At 39.0% G+C, this 19,031-nt stretch overlaps 1 protein-coding gene and 1 long non-coding RNA gene across 5 annotated transcripts in view; one reads left to right on the top strand and one right to left on the bottom strand.

Annotated features, from left to right (window-relative positions):
* SLC2A13 (solute carrier family 2 member 13) overlaps nucleotides 1–19,031 on the top strand; it is a 369,307-nt gene that overhangs the window by 340,199 nt on the left and 10,077 nt on the right. For all 4 annotated transcript variants that reach the window (XR_012420133.1, XM_045365028.3, XM_005570576.4 and 1 more), the window contains one exon: nucleotides 18,827–18,948. Coding sequence is in view for 3 of the 4 variants with exons in the window: in XM_045365028.3 (XP_045220963.1) it covers nucleotides 18,827–18,948 (122 nt within the window). In the remaining variant the exon portion in view is untranslated. The remainder of the gene's footprint in view (nucleotides 1–18,826; nucleotides 18,949–19,031) is intronic.
* Nucleotides 2,245–18,945, bottom strand: LOC123567489 (uncharacterized). The gene is made up of 3 exons (XR_006690446.3): nucleotides 18,810–18,945; nucleotides 3,449–3,586; nucleotides 2,245–2,354 (listed from the first exon to the last, which is right to left on the bottom strand). It is a non-coding gene; the product is annotated as an uncharacterized lncRNA (long non-coding RNA).

Here is a 19,031-nt window from a genome sequence, read left to right as displayed (position 1 = left end):
GTTCAACCATTGTGGAAGACAGTGTGGCGATTCCTCAAGATCTAGAACTAGAAATACCATTTGACCCAGCCATCCCATTACTGGGTATATACCCAAAGGATTATAAATCGTGCTGCTATAAAGACACATGCACACGTATATTTATTGCAGTACTATTCACAATAGCAAAGACTTGGAACCAACCCAAATGTCCATCAGTGATAGACTGGATTAAGAAAATTTGGTACATATACACCAGGGAATATTATGCAGCCATAAAAAAGGATGAGTTCATGTCCTTTGTAGGGACATGGGTGAAGCTGGAAACCATCATTCTGAGCAAACTGTCTTAAGGACAGAAAACCAAATACCGCATGTTCTCACCCATAGGTGGGACTTGAACAGTGAGAACAGTTGGACACAGGGTGGGGAACATCACACACCAGGGCCTGTCATGGGGTGGGGGAAGTGGGGAGGGATAGCATTAGGAGATATACCTAATGTAAATGACGAGTTAGTGGGTGCAGCACACCAACGTGGCACATGTATACCTATGTAACAAACCTGCACATAGTGCACATGTACCCTAGAACTTAAAGTATAAAAAATAAGTAAATAAATAACAAGAGTCACCTTTGCTCCATTTTTCAACAAGTTCCTCATCTCCATCTGAGACCACCTCAGCCTGGACCTTATTGTTCATATCACTGTCCGCATTTTTGTCAAAGTCATTCAACATGTCTTTAGGAGGTTCCAAACTTTCCCACGTTTTCCTTTCTTCTTTTGATCCCTCCAAACAGTTCCAACCTTTGTCTGTTACCCAGTTCCAAAGTCAAGTTCACATTTTCGGTTATCTTTTCAGCGACGCCCCACTCTACTTGTACCAATTAACTGTATGAGTCCGTTTTCATGCTGCTGATAAAGACATACCCGAAACTGGGGGGAAAAAAAGAGGTTTAATTGGACTTAACAGTTCCACATGGCTGGCGAGGCCTCAGAATCATGGTGAGAGGCAAAGGGCAGTTCTTATGTGGTGGTGGCAAGAGAAAAATGAGGAGGAAGCAAAAGGAGAAAACCGTGACAAGCCCATCAGATTTCGTGACACTTATTCACTGTTACGAGAATAGCATAGAAAAGACCGGTGGCCCCCATGATTCAATTAGCTCCCCCTGGGTACCTCCCACAACACGTAGGAATTCTGAGAGATACAATTCAAATTGAGATTTGGGTGGGGACACAGCCAATGTTACTGGGGAGACTCAATGTTACTGGGGAAACTTCTACACAATTTAAACACAAAGGTTTCTCAACAGCAGACTGCCTTTTACTTTGTAATAAAAGCATAGCAAGACTTCCTTAAGTTAAAATATGCTTTCCCCTAAGATTTTTGTCTTTATGTCCTAAGATTTGGTCTTATTTCTAGGCATAGTTCCATACTATGATTATCTTGACCCCACCAAGTACAAGCCCATCTAGAATCCAAGATAGAGCCTAGACATTGGGTAATTTCCAGTTCCTGTATTCACAAGACACCCATAAGTCAAGATTATCCATCGCTTCATTGTTCAGAATACTCCTCATTACCAGGTGTTAGAACTGATCTCCTAGACACCTCTGCAAATACAGGCAAATGTGCTAAATCCCCTCCTTCAGGGTATGTGAGGGTCCTTTACGAGCCCACCCACTAACTTTTGCCCTTTGCTACTAGATCCTTCCCACCCATTCTAAAGAGAAGCACGACAAATGTCTACTAATATCTGTTTTATGTTGTATGCTTGTGTATCTGTTTGTGTGTGCTGGAAAATAACTATGGTATTAAAGTATAACTTTCAAAACTTGCTCTGGACTATAATATAGAAATTCATACCAAGAATAAGGGATAAACTGAATTACTAATTCATTCTCTCCTTACATAAAACCGCTTTGAAAATAAGGAAATTTCAAAACCGTGAGACAATATTTTGTTACATTTGTCAAATGGTGAAAATGATTCCTTCATTAAACAAATACGTATTGAGCCCCAACTGTGTGCATGTCACTGTACTAGCCCCTGGGGCATAGTGGTGACAATGGCAGGTGACGTGGAGGAGGTGCTGTGGAGAGGGGCAGGCCAGACTGTGCAGGGCTCCCCCCAGGGGGAAGCCAGGCTCTCTTTAGGAGGCTGGGTGTGACAGTAGGTGTGACATGATTTTCTTTGTTCCAGTGCCAGAAACAGATTAGAAGGGAGGATAGAGTGAATTTTAATAGACCTGTTAAGCTATTCACTCACCCAAATGGTAGAAAACTCATCTTTCATTTGGAAGGATTGAGATAGATCTTCTCAGTTTTACAGTTTTGTTTCATTGCTGATAATCAGTAAGGTGCTTCAGAACTTCCTATACAAATCAGGAAGTGAGAAAAAAAGGCAATTGCAGTTAAAATGCTTAATCTGTGAAGCTATTATGTTTTCACTTTCACAGTAACTTGAGATGAAATATTGTGAAACTGCCTTACAGTTTATAGTTTTATGATAATGACTTTCCATCTCCTCGTTATTTACAAAGTTCTCATATGCAACTAATGGCACAAGTTCTATTTTAAATAATTGCTGAGACACTCCACATGTATTTTCATCCTCTAAGCAGCTTCTAGGGGAAGTTTTTTTTTAAAAAATTTCTTTTAGTTCCTTACTGACATGACTGTATCAGAGAAGGTCATTATGTAGCTCCATGTTTTCGTGTGTGTATTATTAAAAGACTGCTTAACACTGCCATCTTATTGCATTAGAATGACTGTTCTCCTTGTAATACATTTGTAGTGTTGACATCACTACTCTCAAATGAGTTAGTTATTGAGATTGTTATGTGATATTTTAACTTCTAGCTCATCCAGGCATCCTTTCTGTTCTAATTATTGTGTTGAGGTTTTGGGGCAAAATGGATACTGAGTCAAAAGAGAATATAGAGGACACAGAGGCGCAGATCTGCCAAGATGCCGCTCATTTTAATTCCTAATGCTCTTTGAGAAGCATTTTATTCTACTAATTTTTGGATGATATTTCAGTGGCTTACTTCACTGCTGTTATTAAAAAGAATGCTGACTTAGGGGAGATTTCAAGCAGTTTTCATTTCATCTCTTTTTCCATTCAAATTCCATAAAAAGTAAGGTACCTCAAGAGAGGTTTCCATATATATATCTGAACTGGTAGGATGATTATGTTAAAGGAGAAAGAGACAGAGAATACTGGATTTGAAACACTGCTGTCACTGTGTAATCTTGGGGAAGTCACTATATTTAAAAAAAAAAGACTTATCTCATATGCAAAATGGGAATAATGATGCTATTGCTTTGAATTGTCATCAGATTTAAATGAATTAATATATATGAACAGTGTTTGTATACGGTAAGGCTCTATACAAACATTAGTCAATTTCATCAAATGAGGAATTTACATCTACTCAAGGACATTCCTGTTGGGAGCACAACTTACATAAAGAAGCCACAGAACTCACACTTGATGGAAAGCAGCTGTAAAATTGATTGAAAAGAATCCAATAAACAAAGTATGCCATTGTTTGCATCACGATAGCCCACAGCGATAAATCAGCTTGCATTCATTCTCAGGCACCTGCAGATAAACACGAGCCAGAGATACTGTGTAGGCACTCTTGCAGTGGAAAGAAAATAAAATCAGAATACTGGTATAGTTTGAAATTTGTAAAGCTTAGGATGGTAGATAGATTTTTCAATGCTTATTGTAAAGAAATGTGTCTCTCCTTTAACCATCACAGACAGTCACGTTTTAAATTAAATAGACATAGATTTCTTAGAGGTCAAGAAATTTCGACAGCAAATATATGTCTTCTCTGAGGCTTACAATGTAGTGAAGAAATTGTTATCAGATGACAAAAGATCAGCCTAATGGGAAGCAAAAACAAGTGTTTTAATTGTTTTAATTGACATTTACATTTATTGAGCTATTGACTATGTGTAAAATGTTGTGCCAAGTACTGGCCTATGACGCCTAGGGAAGGAAAAGGGAAGATAATAGGTATGGTGGTCTCTCTGAAGTTTACTATCTAGTGAGGGTCATAAAAGTCCCCAAATAACCCAGGGGAATAGAAGAATTCAGGCAACAGAGTAAACCCTTAAGTGTGGAAAAACATCAATTATCTGAATTGGACCTTGGGGAGGATGCTGCAATAAGATGGCAGTGTTAAGCAGTCTTTCCTGTTTCAGAAGGACATTTGAGAACGCTGCATCCAACATATTCATTTTATGGATAACTCAAATGAGGTCCAGTGAGGATGAATGGCTTGCCAAAGTCTCAGAGAAAAACTGTAAGCAAAACCAGTCTTCAGTAGCACCCCACCCACGGGCTACCCAGCTGAGGGGTTAGTAGGCACTGAGATCCAACTTATGCCAGCCCTTAGGGGCCAGCAGTAGGGATGACTCTTCCTGGGGGGAAGTGTCTCATATTCTAGTTGTCACAAAGGCATGTATTACCTACATCCTGGTTCTGACTCCCTAGTTAGTTCTTTTTCCTGCAATTAGTGGTTTTTCAAACATTTCCCTTCCTCATTATTAAACTCTTAACCTAAAAAGTAACCCCCAAACTGATATAAACAGAGTTTTCCCGAAAGCCCTGCCAACTTAAACTCCTCCTATACCCCTATAGATGTTGCTAAATGGTTTTGTGTTGCAGACTTGCGTTTTTCAGTCGTTGGTATTTAAGTTGATAGCCACTTGTTTTGGTATCTCAAGGGATGTCCAACACCTGGGGCAATGTATATACTCATGTGTCAAATAAATGAGTGAAGAAATGAAGAAAAGACAATGAGTTCAATAGAGTCTATTTTACTGGTTGCCACTGATTTAATAATTTAATGCAATAATACTTTAATAATAACTATTTAATGATAAGCCATTTTTAAACCAAAATAACACAAAATAAATAAAATTAATAATATAACTTATCACTGGGATAAAGTTATTTCTTTGGAACCAGGTTATGAGTGGCCCTCACATGGGTCTGTTCCAAAGAAATAACTTTGTCCCTGTGATATATGCCTTTGTGACAACAAGAATATGAGACACTTTCCCCCAGGAAGAGTCATCCCTGCAGCTGGCCCCCAAGGGCTGGCATAAGTTGGATCTCAGTGGCTACTAGCCCCTCAGCTGGGCGGCCCATGGGCAGGGTGCTACTGAAGACTGGTTTTGCTTACAGTTTTTCTCTGAGACTTTGGCAAACATTCAACCTCACTGGACTTGATTTGTACCCTCTATAAAATGAGTACATTGGATGCAGTCTTCTCAAATGTCCTTCCGAAATGGGAAATGTTCCCTTGTCCCCCTCGCAGGGTGTGTGATGGGGGTGTGGCTCGCTTCTTCAGTGCCTGCTGCTCAAACCTCTAGGGGAGCATACAGATGGGCAGGCTGTGGGACTCCAACCCCATGGCAGTGTCTAGGGGTGAATGTTTACAGCTGAAGCCCCAGTGGGCATGTGTTACAGGGTGCTCTTTTAGTTTAGCCATCCATAGGCGGCTCATGTTAGCTCAATTAGATCTCTGCTTTATTGCAAGGACAGAGGGCTTTCTGTATCCTGGGGATCTTGCCTTGGTGTACCAGAAGAATCAGATCACACGTGGGCTTGGAGAATGAATGCAAAGTTTTATTGAGCAGGTTTTATTTACTCAGCAGCCTGGGCTCTCCTTCAACTGCCCCTGCCAAACTCCATGTCATTCTGCCACTGGGTAGCCTGCCAGTGCCTGTCGGTGCGTTCCTCTCGACTGCCAGTCACTTGTGTGTTCCTCCATTGATGTGCTTCTCTCGACGCCCAGCGACCTGTGTGTCTGCCTGCTAGGGCCTCGGGGGTTTTTATAGGCACAGGATGGGGCATGGCAGGCCAGGGTGGTCTTGGGAGGTGCAACATTTGTGCAGGAAAACAAAAATGCCTGTCCTCACCTAGGTCCATGGGCGCAGGCTCCAGGGTGGAGCCCTAGTCAGGAACCATACCCTCCTCTACCTAGCACTTCCCTTCCATATCATTTAAAGGGACCACACTCTTCCCTTCCCAGCAGTTCCCTTCTGTATCACTTCTCTGCTGTAGATTTCTATAATTTTGATGACTTTCATCTAAATAAACTCATTTTATTTCTCATAACTCTAGAGTCAAAACACAAATGAACTTATCCTGAGTTTGTTGCTATTATTTCAGTCATGGCTTTCCCTGCCTTTACTCAGTTTAGTCTGGTCTCTCCTTTTCACCCAAAGTCCCTCATATGATTGGCTCATTATGGCAAGAAATAAAAGGAAGCAGGAAGAAAGGAAAGTGATCCATAAGTACAATATGAAAAACTAAGTTTGTTTTTTCTTGAGTGACAAGGAAGCGGATTCTGAATGTGATTCCAAAAATAATTCCAGAAGATATGAGCAGTACAATACAGGATAGTTGGAATAAGTATTAATATATTACCTCCCACAGCAACTATACAGGGGAAAGCCATCTTGATTTTTTATGCCATGTCTATAAAAAAATTGAAAAAGAAAAAACCCATAGGAATGGAGTTGTATGGCCAATGTAGAAAAACCTGTGGGGTTTTATTAATTCAAAATCAGGATTAGTACTATCTTAAAACCTAGTCATCACTTTCTTATAACTTTTCATGTTGAGCAGAAAAGAGACATGCTTGATTTCCTCAGTTAATGAAAGTTTTACAATAAAGGTGCATAGGAAAGTTAAAAAAAAAAGAAAATTGTCTCAACTCCACCCATCCCTACCTCATGGAAATCTAGAATACTGCTCAGCAGACTGTTATTAAAAAGAATGCTAACTTAGGGGAGATTTCAAGTAGTTTTCATTTCAACTCTTTTTCCATTCAAATTCCATAAAAAGTAAGGTACCTCAAGAGAGGTTTCCATATATATATCTGAACTGGTAGGATGATTATGTTAAAGGAGAAAGAGACAGAGAATACTGGATTTGAAACACTGCTTTCACTGTGTAATCTTGGGGAAGTCACTATATTTAAAAAAAAGACTTATATGCAAAATGGGAATAATGATGCTATTGCTTTGAATTGTCATCAGATTTAAATGAATTAATATATATGAACAGCAGTCTGTGTTTGGTTTCTCTTCTATACTTTTCTCCATCATTGTCAACTCCATGACCCTTCTTTACCTCATGGCTTCTATTGCAGTATGGCCTCTGCCTACAGGCTTCTCTGTCATCCCACTTCTGTGTCACTCTATCCTCTTTGAATATTTCATATTCTGACTTCTCAGCTAGAGAATATAAACCGTATACCACATCATTCCCCGGTATAAAGCATCCGCCCCTTGCCAAGCTACTTCCTAGGGCACTGGGCAGGCCTTTATGCCACACATAGTTATGGCCAGGCAGGCAGGTTTTGCAGGGGAGCACTGCCACTTGTGCTTGGTGGTGAGGGGGACCCCTCAGCTGTCAGCAGAGGCGGGCCCACAGCTCCTAAGCGGGGAAGCAGTGTAGTGACTGTGTAGTAGAAATACGGAAACCAGCATTTTGAGGCCTTTAGTCAATATGAAGGAACCGCACAATGGAGAAGATGCGTAATTCCTTTCAGTGCCAGTTGAAGCAGGAGAAGGGCTAATGACTGTAGTGCCTGACTGTATTATGGGAAAAGTTGTAGAGGGGAACAACAGTATGGAAAAAGAGTCCCCAGATTAGCTGTCTATGAGTCACTAAACTTTCTCCCATCTTCTCAAATTAATACTGTCACAACTACAGTTTGAGTATTCGTGATCCAAAAATCTAAAATCCAAAATGCTCCAAAGTTCCAAACTTTTTGAGTGCTGACATGATGCTCAAAGGAAATGCTCACTGGAGCATTTTGGATTTCAGATTAGGGGTGCTCAACCAGTAAGCATAATGAAAATACTCCAAAATCTGAAATCTGAAACACTTCTGGTCTCAAGTATTTTGAATAAGGGATACACAACCTGTATAAGTTCAACTGTGAAAACAATCATTCATTAAATTACCTTCTCCTCTTCTAAGTTTTTATATTTCTAGTCACTCTTATCCATGTAACTTATTATATAGGCAGTATTTGTAGTTTGATATCTTATCCACTGCCAACTTTGCGACATTTTGTTTATTTCCAGGTAGACTTTATGAAGTAGACCATGGCCAGCCTTGCTTTGGATGTGATGATAGAGTAAGAGAAAGAATTTCAAAGTATTTTCTTATGAATTAATAGAGTTGAAACATTTTCTTAGACCACTCAGATGCTAATGTGGACCCTCCCCAAGGCAGAGTTCAGGGCTCCTCTGAGCCAGTAGCCTGTTAACTTCACAATGACCACAGAACTTCAGGAACATAGGAGGAACTGGACAGGCAGAAGTAGGCCACATCCACATCAACATCTTCATGTCCTGGATTTTGCATACACCTATTGCATTGCTTGTTGGCTAGTTTGGTGCCAAAATGAAAGTAACCTACATTACCTAAGACTTCATTTTCACCAGTCTTCTCTCCAGACCAACCTTTGTGGTTTTGGCCCAATTTACTTTAAAATGATTATTTTAATGGCTGCTTTTTTATTGAGTTGTTGTACTTTAGTTGCATTAACTACCCTTCTACTTTGGGAGACTTTTATGGTTTCTAATTATCTATTTATGTTAATTTTGTGATAAATGAAAGGACAGAGAAAAGTACATCTTTAAGCAAATAATTTCCCATTTAGGTGATTTCCTAAGGATACACTTTAGATACCACACTGGGACAGAGGGGATGAATATTCCAATGTCCAAACTGCCAAATTTCTTTCCAAAAGGAGATTATACCAATTTATATTGTTACCAAAGTTAGAGACTACCACTATCACTATAGTCTCATCACCTTTAAATGTTATCATTGTTTTCATTTGCATCTGTCCATATTCCATCCATCTATTTTCTATAATTGGGGTATATAAGGTAGCCAATATACTGATAAGGAGTTTAGATGCAATGATTTATAGATAAATAACATTTTATTCATGACAAAAGTGGCTTTTTGCTCCAAATTTCTAATGCTTTTGAAATTTACCCATGTCTATGATTTAATTGTCTTAATAAAGATTTTTTTTATTAGAAAATAATGGTAATTAACAAAAGAATAGCTTTTTCTTCTTGTCTTTAAATGACAATCCTCTGCAGGAAAATTACAAAACCAAAAAAAAAAAAAAAGGCTAGACAATGGGAAATCATTCAAGGGCAAGATTTTCAACATGGTCTACACACTGCAAGCTAGGGAACCATACTTTTCTAAAATTATTCAAAATCACAGAGATGTTATTAGAGTTTAAATGCTATGTGGCCACCCTTGACATAAATTTATTTCATTTTAGATTATTAAATAGGAAATATGCCTACTGAACAATAATTAAAAGTATCTGAGAAGTAATGGGCCAAGTTTGTAACAGTAACTTTTTGTGGTTGCTTCAATGGAATGCCCAGAAGTAGAATTTTCTTATAACTTAGATTGCTTAGAGTAAATTTACATCATCCTGATTCTCTGATTGGGAATTAGGATTTTGCTTCTTTAGTTCTCCTAAGAGTGAAGGTGTCCTATCCTAGAGAGATACTCTGTGCTTTCCTAGGTACGTTTTCACCACTACCCTCAAATTGTAATTGTGTAATTATATCATAAATTTCTATTGATAAAGAATTATTAGGGTTAACTTTCTATCAATAAAGAGCTATTAGGTTAATTTTAGAGGGATATCTATGTTTTGAGGTGATAGCTTAATCACAGTCCTGCGTCAGGAACTGGAAATAAAATCGTGCTTCACTGACACTCCTCAGTAATGAATCAGCCAGCTTGTGCAGTAAGCCCAGTAGAACAGTGGTAGATGTGTCACACAAATTGTAGTAAGCTCTCCCCTTTTCCACAATGCTGGATCTTTTATAAACTCTTTGGGAAGGGAACTAAGTTTCATACATTTATCAGTGATTAGGCCTGAATATATGAAGTTGGAAGTTTTGGTTTTCACACACAGGTCATATTTCTCTTCCTGTACTCCCATATATAAGCCTGGAGCAGTCAAATTATTTCATCATAGAGAATAAAGAGGCCATACAGACAGCATGTGCTGTGTAAGAAGCAAGAAATATACTACTTATGGCTAACTGTGGCAAGAACAGTTGTATATTTGCACTGCTTAAGTTCCTTTGGCTATTTCTTAGGTTTAAAACTCTATCGATAAATGATGGAAAGGTAACATCTTAAAAGGCAGAAATAGATCTATGTATGAACTGGGTTTGGTGGGTGTTGAGTGGGCAGGGGAGCATTGTTCCACCTTCAAAGGGAGCCATTAATTTCTACATGGTATTACTAGAGGGAGTTCTGTGTGTTCCGTGATTGGAACAGGGAACTGATGATTTATTTGGTCTATGTATCAGGTTTTAGCCTAGTCATTCTGCTGGTAAAGATTAGTTCTCTCGCTCTGCCAAAATGAGACATAGTTCACCTGATTGCAATGCAATTCTGCTGCTTTGTCCACTGCAGTGCCCTCTGAGCAGCTTCCCATTATTGCAGTCATTTTCAGGTTTTGCTCTAGGATGTGGTGAAAAGGTGCCACATCCGAGAGCATGACTTTTTCTAATCCCAACCCACACACTGATGTCAAAGTATTTTTGTTCCTTCTCGGGAGCATTATGTTCTTCAACCAGCAGTTGCCAGGAAAGCATGAGGATATTTTGCAATAATGTTTGAAATCTGCATTTTTATTTTTTAGTTGGTATTTCTAGTGTTTATATTTTGAAAGTCAGGTGCGATGTCACATTCTCAGTCATTAGCTATCAACGTATTGCTGAGTGTGTAACTCTGCCAAGTCAGTGCCTGCAGTGCCTTCCCAAAATCAACATGAGGATGACGAGGAGCTACTCGGCCTTTTTTGCGCATGTAAACGTGCATAGCCAGATGGTAAAAAGCTTCATCAGGGCAAGCACAGAGGCCACTCTAAAATATCCTACTAACCATTGCCACAGCAGGAGCTCACGCAAGGAACTGTGATAATAATGAGAAGAGTAAATAGAAAATTGTTCAGTGAATTTTAGTTATTTCATTATTTGTAAGTATTCCTCCTTACAGGAGCCTGCCTACCTGCCTGCCTTTCTTTTTTCTTTCTTCTCTTTTTTCTTTCCTTTCTTATTTTCTTAAGATCTTCATGACTCAAAAGACTATTTCATTGTTGGGGATTATCGGTCAAGGGACATCTGATGCTGTTTTCTACTCACAATTAAACAAATGCAAATGTAAAAGCTTCATCGTTCAAGGAACATTTATCTCTACATAGGGTATTATGATGGACAATAGGTTAAGATTTTTTTTAAAAAAATAGAAAGTTGACTATTCTTTTGGCAAGCACTTATAAATTGCTTTCTATGTGCCAAGCAGTTATCACCTTGTTTAATCTTTGTAACAACCCTATATGGACTCTTATTTTACAAGAAAATTGACACACAGAGAGGTTAAGTAACTTGGCCAAAGTTACAAAGCTGGTAAGGGATAGAATTCAGATACAGACTCACGCAGTTTGACATTAGACTTTGTGCTCTTAACCCCTGTGCCATGCTGGGATGAAATTTCAGTACAGTAGAAGAAGGAGTATATTAATATATGACCATACAGAGCACTATATGATAATGACATAAATGAGGAAAATGAAAAGGAGTTGTGAGGAAGGAGAGAATATTTCAGACAGGTGAATGGGTAGCATCCATACGGGCCTTGAGTGATGAGGTAGGAATTGATGGTAAATACTGACAGTAGATATCAGGAGTAAGAGTTTGCCTTCAGTTACAGGAAATGTCATGAGTAGGAGATACTGGGTCTAGAATGTAGGTTCAGAAAATAAGTAATTTAGTTTCGTTGGATAAAAGGATTGTGTATAGGAGTACAAGATAAGGTAGGCTGCAGCCACATTCTGCAGGCCATTTTGTAGACTGCTGGAATAAGGAGGATGGAGGTTTTTGAACAGTGAGGTGGTCAGGGTGTTTAACTTGGTGGGGTATGAGTTTGAAGAAAGGAATGTTAGGAGCAGGAAAATCAGGAAACTGTATTCATTTACTACTGCAACACACATTAATAGTATAGCACTTCCCGTGTGTCCGGAATGCAGGCATTGCTTAGGTGTGTCCTTTGCTTAGGGTCTCACAAGCCTACAATCAACGCACAGACTGGAGCTATAGTTTCATCTAAGGCTCAGCTAGAGAAGGATTCACTTTTGTTAGCAGAATTCAGTAATTTGTGGTTTTGTGTTGAGGACTTCAGTTTCTTGCTTGCTGTTGGACAGAGGCTGCCCTCAGTTCCTTCCACAAATCTCCGAGCATAGGCATCCTACAACATGGCGGCTTGCTTCTCCAAAACCAGCAAGGGAATGAGAGAATTCAGCTCAACAGCATTGGAATCTTACTTACTTAATCACATATGTCCTGTCACTTTTGCCATATTCTGTTGGTCAGAAGCAAATCCAAGGTCACTCCCACACTCCAGAAAAAGGAATTACACAAGGCATGAAAAGCAGAAAACAGGAATCATCAGGGTTACTCTAGAGTGTCTCTCCCCTAGAGGCAGAGGCAGGTGATGGGACACACACTCGGAGTCTAAATTAGGGTGGTGTTAATGCAAATGGAAAAGTCAGATTCAAGAAATTATGTCTAGGAAAGATGGTTTCTTGTCTATACCATGTGAAATTCTTTGTGTACATTCTCTAACATAAGCATCAAAATATCCCTTTGAGGTAGGTGCCAGGAAAATATTTATTTCACAGATGATGACACAGCTTTGAGATATCAAGCACCTAGAGGCCACATATATCCTAGCTTTACCTGGGTGTCCCAGCCTAGATCTGAACCTAGGATGTCAATGCCAAAGCTCCTAGTCTTGGCCACTCGTCTTTACTTGGACTTAAAAGTATAAAGGACCTAAGAGAAGTGCATAAGAAGAAAATGAAGATAACTGCAAGATTTTTAAACCATTCCAATTTAGGGAAAGGTGGTGTTAACTAAAATAGAAATGTCATGAGGGGCACTAGTAAAGTAATACTTATGCTATGCATATACCACACGCCAGGAACTATGCTAAGCATTGAGTGTGCAGATGCTGTATGCTTATCCAGATGGGAATATTTAATGTTCCCAATAGCCCATGATACAATCCTTTCCCCGATTTCACAGATCAGGAACAGGACCATGCCAGTACCCACTAAGCTCAAGGTTCCACAAATGCACTGGTTGGTATTTTGTTCTTGACTGTTATCTCTAATGTCTGACACATACAAAGTGCTCATTATATAAGCTTCTGAATGAATATAGCTAGTAAGTGGTAGAGTCACGATTTGAGCTCAGAGCAGCCCCATGCTGCCTCTGGATAGGTCATTTCGTTGTAGTCATATTGCATTTGAGGCATGGCAGGATCTAGATGTTCATAGCAACTCTGCTATTTTAGGTACTTAGGTACCTAAATTCTCAGTGTAACTTGGAGGAAAGTTCAAGGCCAGAATAAACTATTAAGGAGCATCCACATGGAAATTATAAAGTCCTAAAATTAGATGAGATGATTATGAGAGGGTATAGGTCTCAAAATAGAACCTTAGAGGACACCTATATTTAGAGGTTGAGAAGAGGAAGAGGCAATGTAAAAAGCAATGAATACATATAGGTCAGAGAGCTAAAATGGAAATACAGATATAAAAGCAAAGAGGGAAGAGAAGGAGGGAGAGTTGTCAGCAATATTAAGCACCACAGAGTAATCAAAGAGCATCAAGATTAAGACAAGAAACCTGAATTTGTATTTTAGGAGAACTGATGACTTTTGTGTGAACATATCCAGGAAAAAAAAACATGTAAGACTTAGCCAGCATCTGGGAGGGTGGGAGAGTTGGGCTGTAAAGAAGGAGTGTGTAGTCAGGTAGAGCTCATGAGTATAAACTTCTGGTATTTCAGGAGAGCTAGTTGTAGTAATATGAGAGGAGTTGAACATTTGAGCAGGAGAGACCTTGTGTATTGTAGACAGAAGGGAAGGCTCAAGCAGGACGAAACTAAATAGGGCAGGAAAAGAAGAGATATTGATGGAATGTGACCCCAGAAGAGGCAGGAGAATGAGATGCAAGACCACTGATAAGAGGGGCAGTCCTCAGAAAGGGCGAAAGACATGTACCACTGGAGGGAGGAAGGAAGCCTACCTACAATGTTTTTTAAAAAAATTTTTCTTTTCTCAAATATTGAGAGAAAAATATAGAAAAGTAGAAGCTGATAGAGAAAAATTGATATTCAAAGTAATGATCCTCAATTCTTTTAAAAGAATTCCAATTGTTAAAAGATCTGTTCTTCAGATTCAAATGTATCAAGTCCTACAAAGCATCTCCAAATTCCTGGTTTTATTTTATTTTTCTCAAATGAAATTGATAAATCTTCCCCAAAAAGGAGGTAAGTTCATCTACATAGGAAACAGAAGGAAAGATTTCAGGACTACAAGATGGTAAGAAATATTTTAATTAATTGAGGCAATAGTTGACAAAAGTTTATGGAATGTCTGCTGTTAGATAAGCAGATAATTCAGTAGAGAAGACTATAAAGGATAAAATAAGCATCATTAGGGAACCAACTGAGATAAAATAGTATGAACTTTTAATAGAGCCCAACAGCATGGTTTCGTAACACTGCTCAGTTTCTGAGAAGTGGTTGTTGAAAGTTAATAATGCCACACCAGGTTGGGAATGCAAATGGTGAAAAATGGCAGTCAAAAATAGAGGAAGAATGGATTCTAGAGGCCAGTGAAGACAGTATATACTTCATTTTATTGTGTTTGCCATCATTGCACTTCACAGACATTGCATTTTGTTTTACTAACTAAAGGTTTCCGGCAGCCCTGCAACAAGCCAGTCTATTGGCACCATATTTCCAACAGTATGTGCTCATTTAGTACCTTTATGTCACATTATTTCAGGCTTTTTCATTATTATATCTGTTATGATGATCAGTGATCTTTAATGTTACTATTGTAATCGTTGTCGGGCATCACAAACTGCACCCGTATAAGACGTCAAAGTTAATTGTAAATGTTGTGTGTGTTCTGACCACTCCACCAACCAGCCATTTCCTTTTTTGTCTCCCTCTCCTGAAGCCTCTCTATTCCCTAAGAAACTACAATTAATAACTCTACGATGGCCTCTAAATGTTCAAGTGATAGGAATAGTAGCACGACTCTCACTTTAAATCAAAAGCTAGAAATAATTGAGATTAATGAGGAAGGCATATTGAAAGCTGAGACAGGCTGAAAGCTAGGCCTCTTGCACCAAATAGCCAAATTGTGACTACAAAAGAAAATTCTTAAAGGATATTAAAAGTGCTACTCCAGTGAACACACAAATGATAAGAAAGTGAAACAGGCTTTTTGCCGATATGAAGAAAGTTTGAGTGGTCTGGATAGATGATCAAACCAGCCACAACATTCCCTTAAGCACAAGTCTAATCCAGAATAAGTCTCTAATTCCATTTAATTCTATGAAGGCTGAGAGAGGGGAGGAAGCTGCAGAAGAAAAGTTTGAGGCTAGCAGAGGTTGGTTCATGAGGGTTAAGGAAAGAAGCTGTCTGTCTTCACTTCACACCTTGTTTGAAGTGAGGCAGCAAGTGTTGATGGAGAAGCTGCCTCAAGTTATCCACAACATCTACCTAAGATATCTAATAAAGGTAGTGTATTAGTCTGGTCTCACGCTGCTGTATATAACTGCCTAAGACTGGGTGGTTTATAAAGGAAGGAGGTTTAATTGACTCACAGTTCTGCAGGGCTGGGGAAGCCTGAGAAAACTTACAATCATGGAGGAAGGGGAAGCAAACATGTCCTCTTCACATGGTGGCAGGAAGGAGAAGTGCCAAGTAAAAAGGGGAAAAGCCCTTTATAAAACCATCATATCTCATGAGAACTCACTATCATGAGAACAGCATGAGGGTAACCACCCCCGATTCAATTACCTCCCACTGGGTTTCTCCCACAACATGGAGATTATGGAAACTACAATTCAACATGAGATTTGGGTGGAGACACAGCCAAGCCATATCAGGTGGCTATACTAAACAACAGATTTTTCAATGTAGATGAAACTGCCTTTTGTTGGAAGAAGACACCATCCAGCACTCTCATAGCTAGAGAGGAGAAGCCAATGCCTAGCTTCAAAGGACATGCTGGGTCTCTTGTTAGGAGATAATGCAGCTGGTGACTTTTAAGTTGAAGCCAATGCTCATTTGCCGCTCCAAAAATCCTAGAGCCCTTAAGAAGGGATAAATCTATTCAGCCTGTGCCCTGAAACAACAAAACCTGGACGACAGCACTTATATTTACAGCATAGTTTGGTGAATATTTTAAGCCACTGTGGAGATCTACTGCTCAGGAGAAAAAAAAAAGATTCCTTTCAAAATATTACTGCTGATTGACAAGGACACTGGTCACTCAAGGGCTCTGATGGAGATGTACAAGATGAATGTTGTTTTCATACCTGCTAACACAGCATCCATTCTGCAGCCCATGCATCAAGGAGTCACTTCAACTTTCAAGTCTTATTATTTTAAAAATGCATTTCATAGGCCATAGCTGCCATAGATAGTGATTTCTCAGATGGATCTAGGCCAAGTAAAGTGAAAATGTTCTGGAAAGGATTCACTATTCTGGATGCCATTAAAAACATTTGTGATTCATGGGAGGAGGTCAAAATACCAAATGAATAGTTTGGAAGTTTGCAAGAAGTTGATTCCAACCTTCATGGATGACTTTAAAGGGCTGAAGACTTTAGTGGAGAAAGTAACTTCAGATATAGTGAAAAACAGCAAGAGAACGATTGTAGAAGTGGAGCCTGAAGATGTGACTGAATTGCTGCAATCTCATAATAAAACTTGAACGGATAAAGGAGGAACAAAGAAAGTAGTTTCTGAGATGGAATCTACTCCTGGTGAAAGTGCTATGAACATTGTTGAAATGATATCAAAGGATTTAGAGTATCACATGAACTTAGTTGACGAAGCAGTAGCACAGTTTGAGAGGATTGACGGCAATTTTGAAAGAAGTTATCTGGGTAAAATGCTATCAAACATCAATGCATGCTACAGAGAAATATTTAGTGAAGGGAAAAATCAGTCAATTTGACAAACTTCCTTGTCTTATTTTGAGAAATTGCCACAGCCACCCCAGCCTTCAGCAACTTCTGCCCTAATCAGTCAGCAGCCCTCAACATTGAGGCAAGACCCTCCACCACAAAGATGACTCATGGAAGGTGCAGATGATCGTTAGCATTTTTTAGCAATAAAATATTTTAAAATTAAGATTTGTACATTTTTAGACAATGTTATTGAACACTTCATAGACTACACTTTCATGGGAACATAGCTTTTATATGCAGTGGGAAACCAAAAAATTTGTGTGACCCACTTTATTGCAGTGGTCTGGAACTGACCTCAGAATATCTCCAAGTTATGCCTGTATTGGCATGGTGTAAGCTGAGCAGTGAGGTAAATGAATACTGAAAAGATAATCCAAAGGCAGTTCTGGGTGTAGCACAGATTATCAGAAATGAGGAGATAAACAACGTGGTGGTTGTGATCAGGAAAGGAAGGCTCTAAGTCTGAAGTAAAATAGTTCCAAATCAAGGAAACTATAAAGTGCTCTTTCTATAGTTCTGGAGATTAAATAAGGAATTATGAGGCCAGTGCATTATACGGAGCACAGAAAACCACACACTACATGTTTTCACTTATAAGTGGGAGCTGAACAATGAGAACACATTGACACAGAGAAGGGAACAATGCACACTAGGGCCTGTGGGGGCTGGGAGGAGGGAGAGCATCAGGATAAATAGATAATGCATATGGGGCTTAATACCTAGGTGATGGGTTGATGGGTGCAGCAAACCACTGCCGCACACATTTACCTATGTAACAAACCTGCACATCCTGCGCATGTATCCTGGAACCTAAAATAATTTTTTAAAATGAGACCAATGAATTAAAAATAAATGAATGTGGCAGGGGATGAGAGGAGGTAGACTGAGCAGGAACCCAAATCCTCAAGACAGGTGGAATGTTATGATGAGTTCATAAATACTGTAACAATAGGGCTTGGATGACAAGGTTCAAAGATAGAGGTTGAAGGAGACAGGACAATACTCTAAATTGACAATAGCAGATAGGAATGTTTTTGAGTCTGGTAATATCTTCAGGTGCAATTAAGGTAAAGAATTGGAAGTTCAACTTCAGAATCGATCTAAACTGTAGGACACTTTGCTTTACTATGGATTAAGAAGTCAAGGTCATCAGGGAGTGACTGGTAGAGAAGTAAGAACACACAGCAGGAAGGGAGAGGGCTATTTGGAATCAGATAGAATCATTTGCTTCCCTCATCCACCCCATCACCCTTTACAGGTTACCCTTCTAATCCATAAAATAGTCTACAAAGTAGTATCCCCATTTTATCAGATGAAAAGTATTTGGCTCTGAAATTTGAATCTTGTCCTGATTGCAAATTCCATGGTCTTTTCACTGCCACATACTGACTCTCAGTGGTACTGAAGTATTACTGCAGCTTCCAGGGACTAATTGGAAATCATGTCTAATTTATGTGAAATGGTTATAAAACAGTGTCTTTGTTTTGCTCTTGAATTATACTTAGCTCTAAAATTCCTGTGTGAGCTTGCATATCTAATACTGTATATTTAGTTCTTATTTTTTAAGAAAAACATTTTGGACTATTTTTCTTAAGACATTAAGGAATTTCCAAATATATATATGATCATATTGAATTCTGCAACTGTAGTCTAAAACATTAAATTAATACTTACATTGCATTATTTTTCAGGTGTGAAAATGAAACCAAGTTCAAAACAGAAGACATATTTTGGGCTTACAATTTCTGCCCTACTCCATATTCCTGGACTGCACTTCTGGGCCTTATTTTATATCTTGTTTTCTTTGCACCTGGTAAACAAAGACTTTGTTATTACTGTTGCATTAATTGAATTGCCTCTTTTTGGAGTACATAAACTGTAATTTTTCAAATTTCT

Source organism: Macaca fascicularis, chromosome 11 (assembly GCF_037993035.2).
Source record: "Macaca fascicularis isolate 582-1 chromosome 11, T2T-MFA8v1.1".
In the NCBI taxonomy this organism is placed as follows: Eukaryota; Metazoa; Chordata; class Mammalia; order Primates; family Cercopithecidae; genus Macaca; species Macaca fascicularis.
This window is presented reverse-complemented; position numbering and strand designations above follow the sequence as displayed.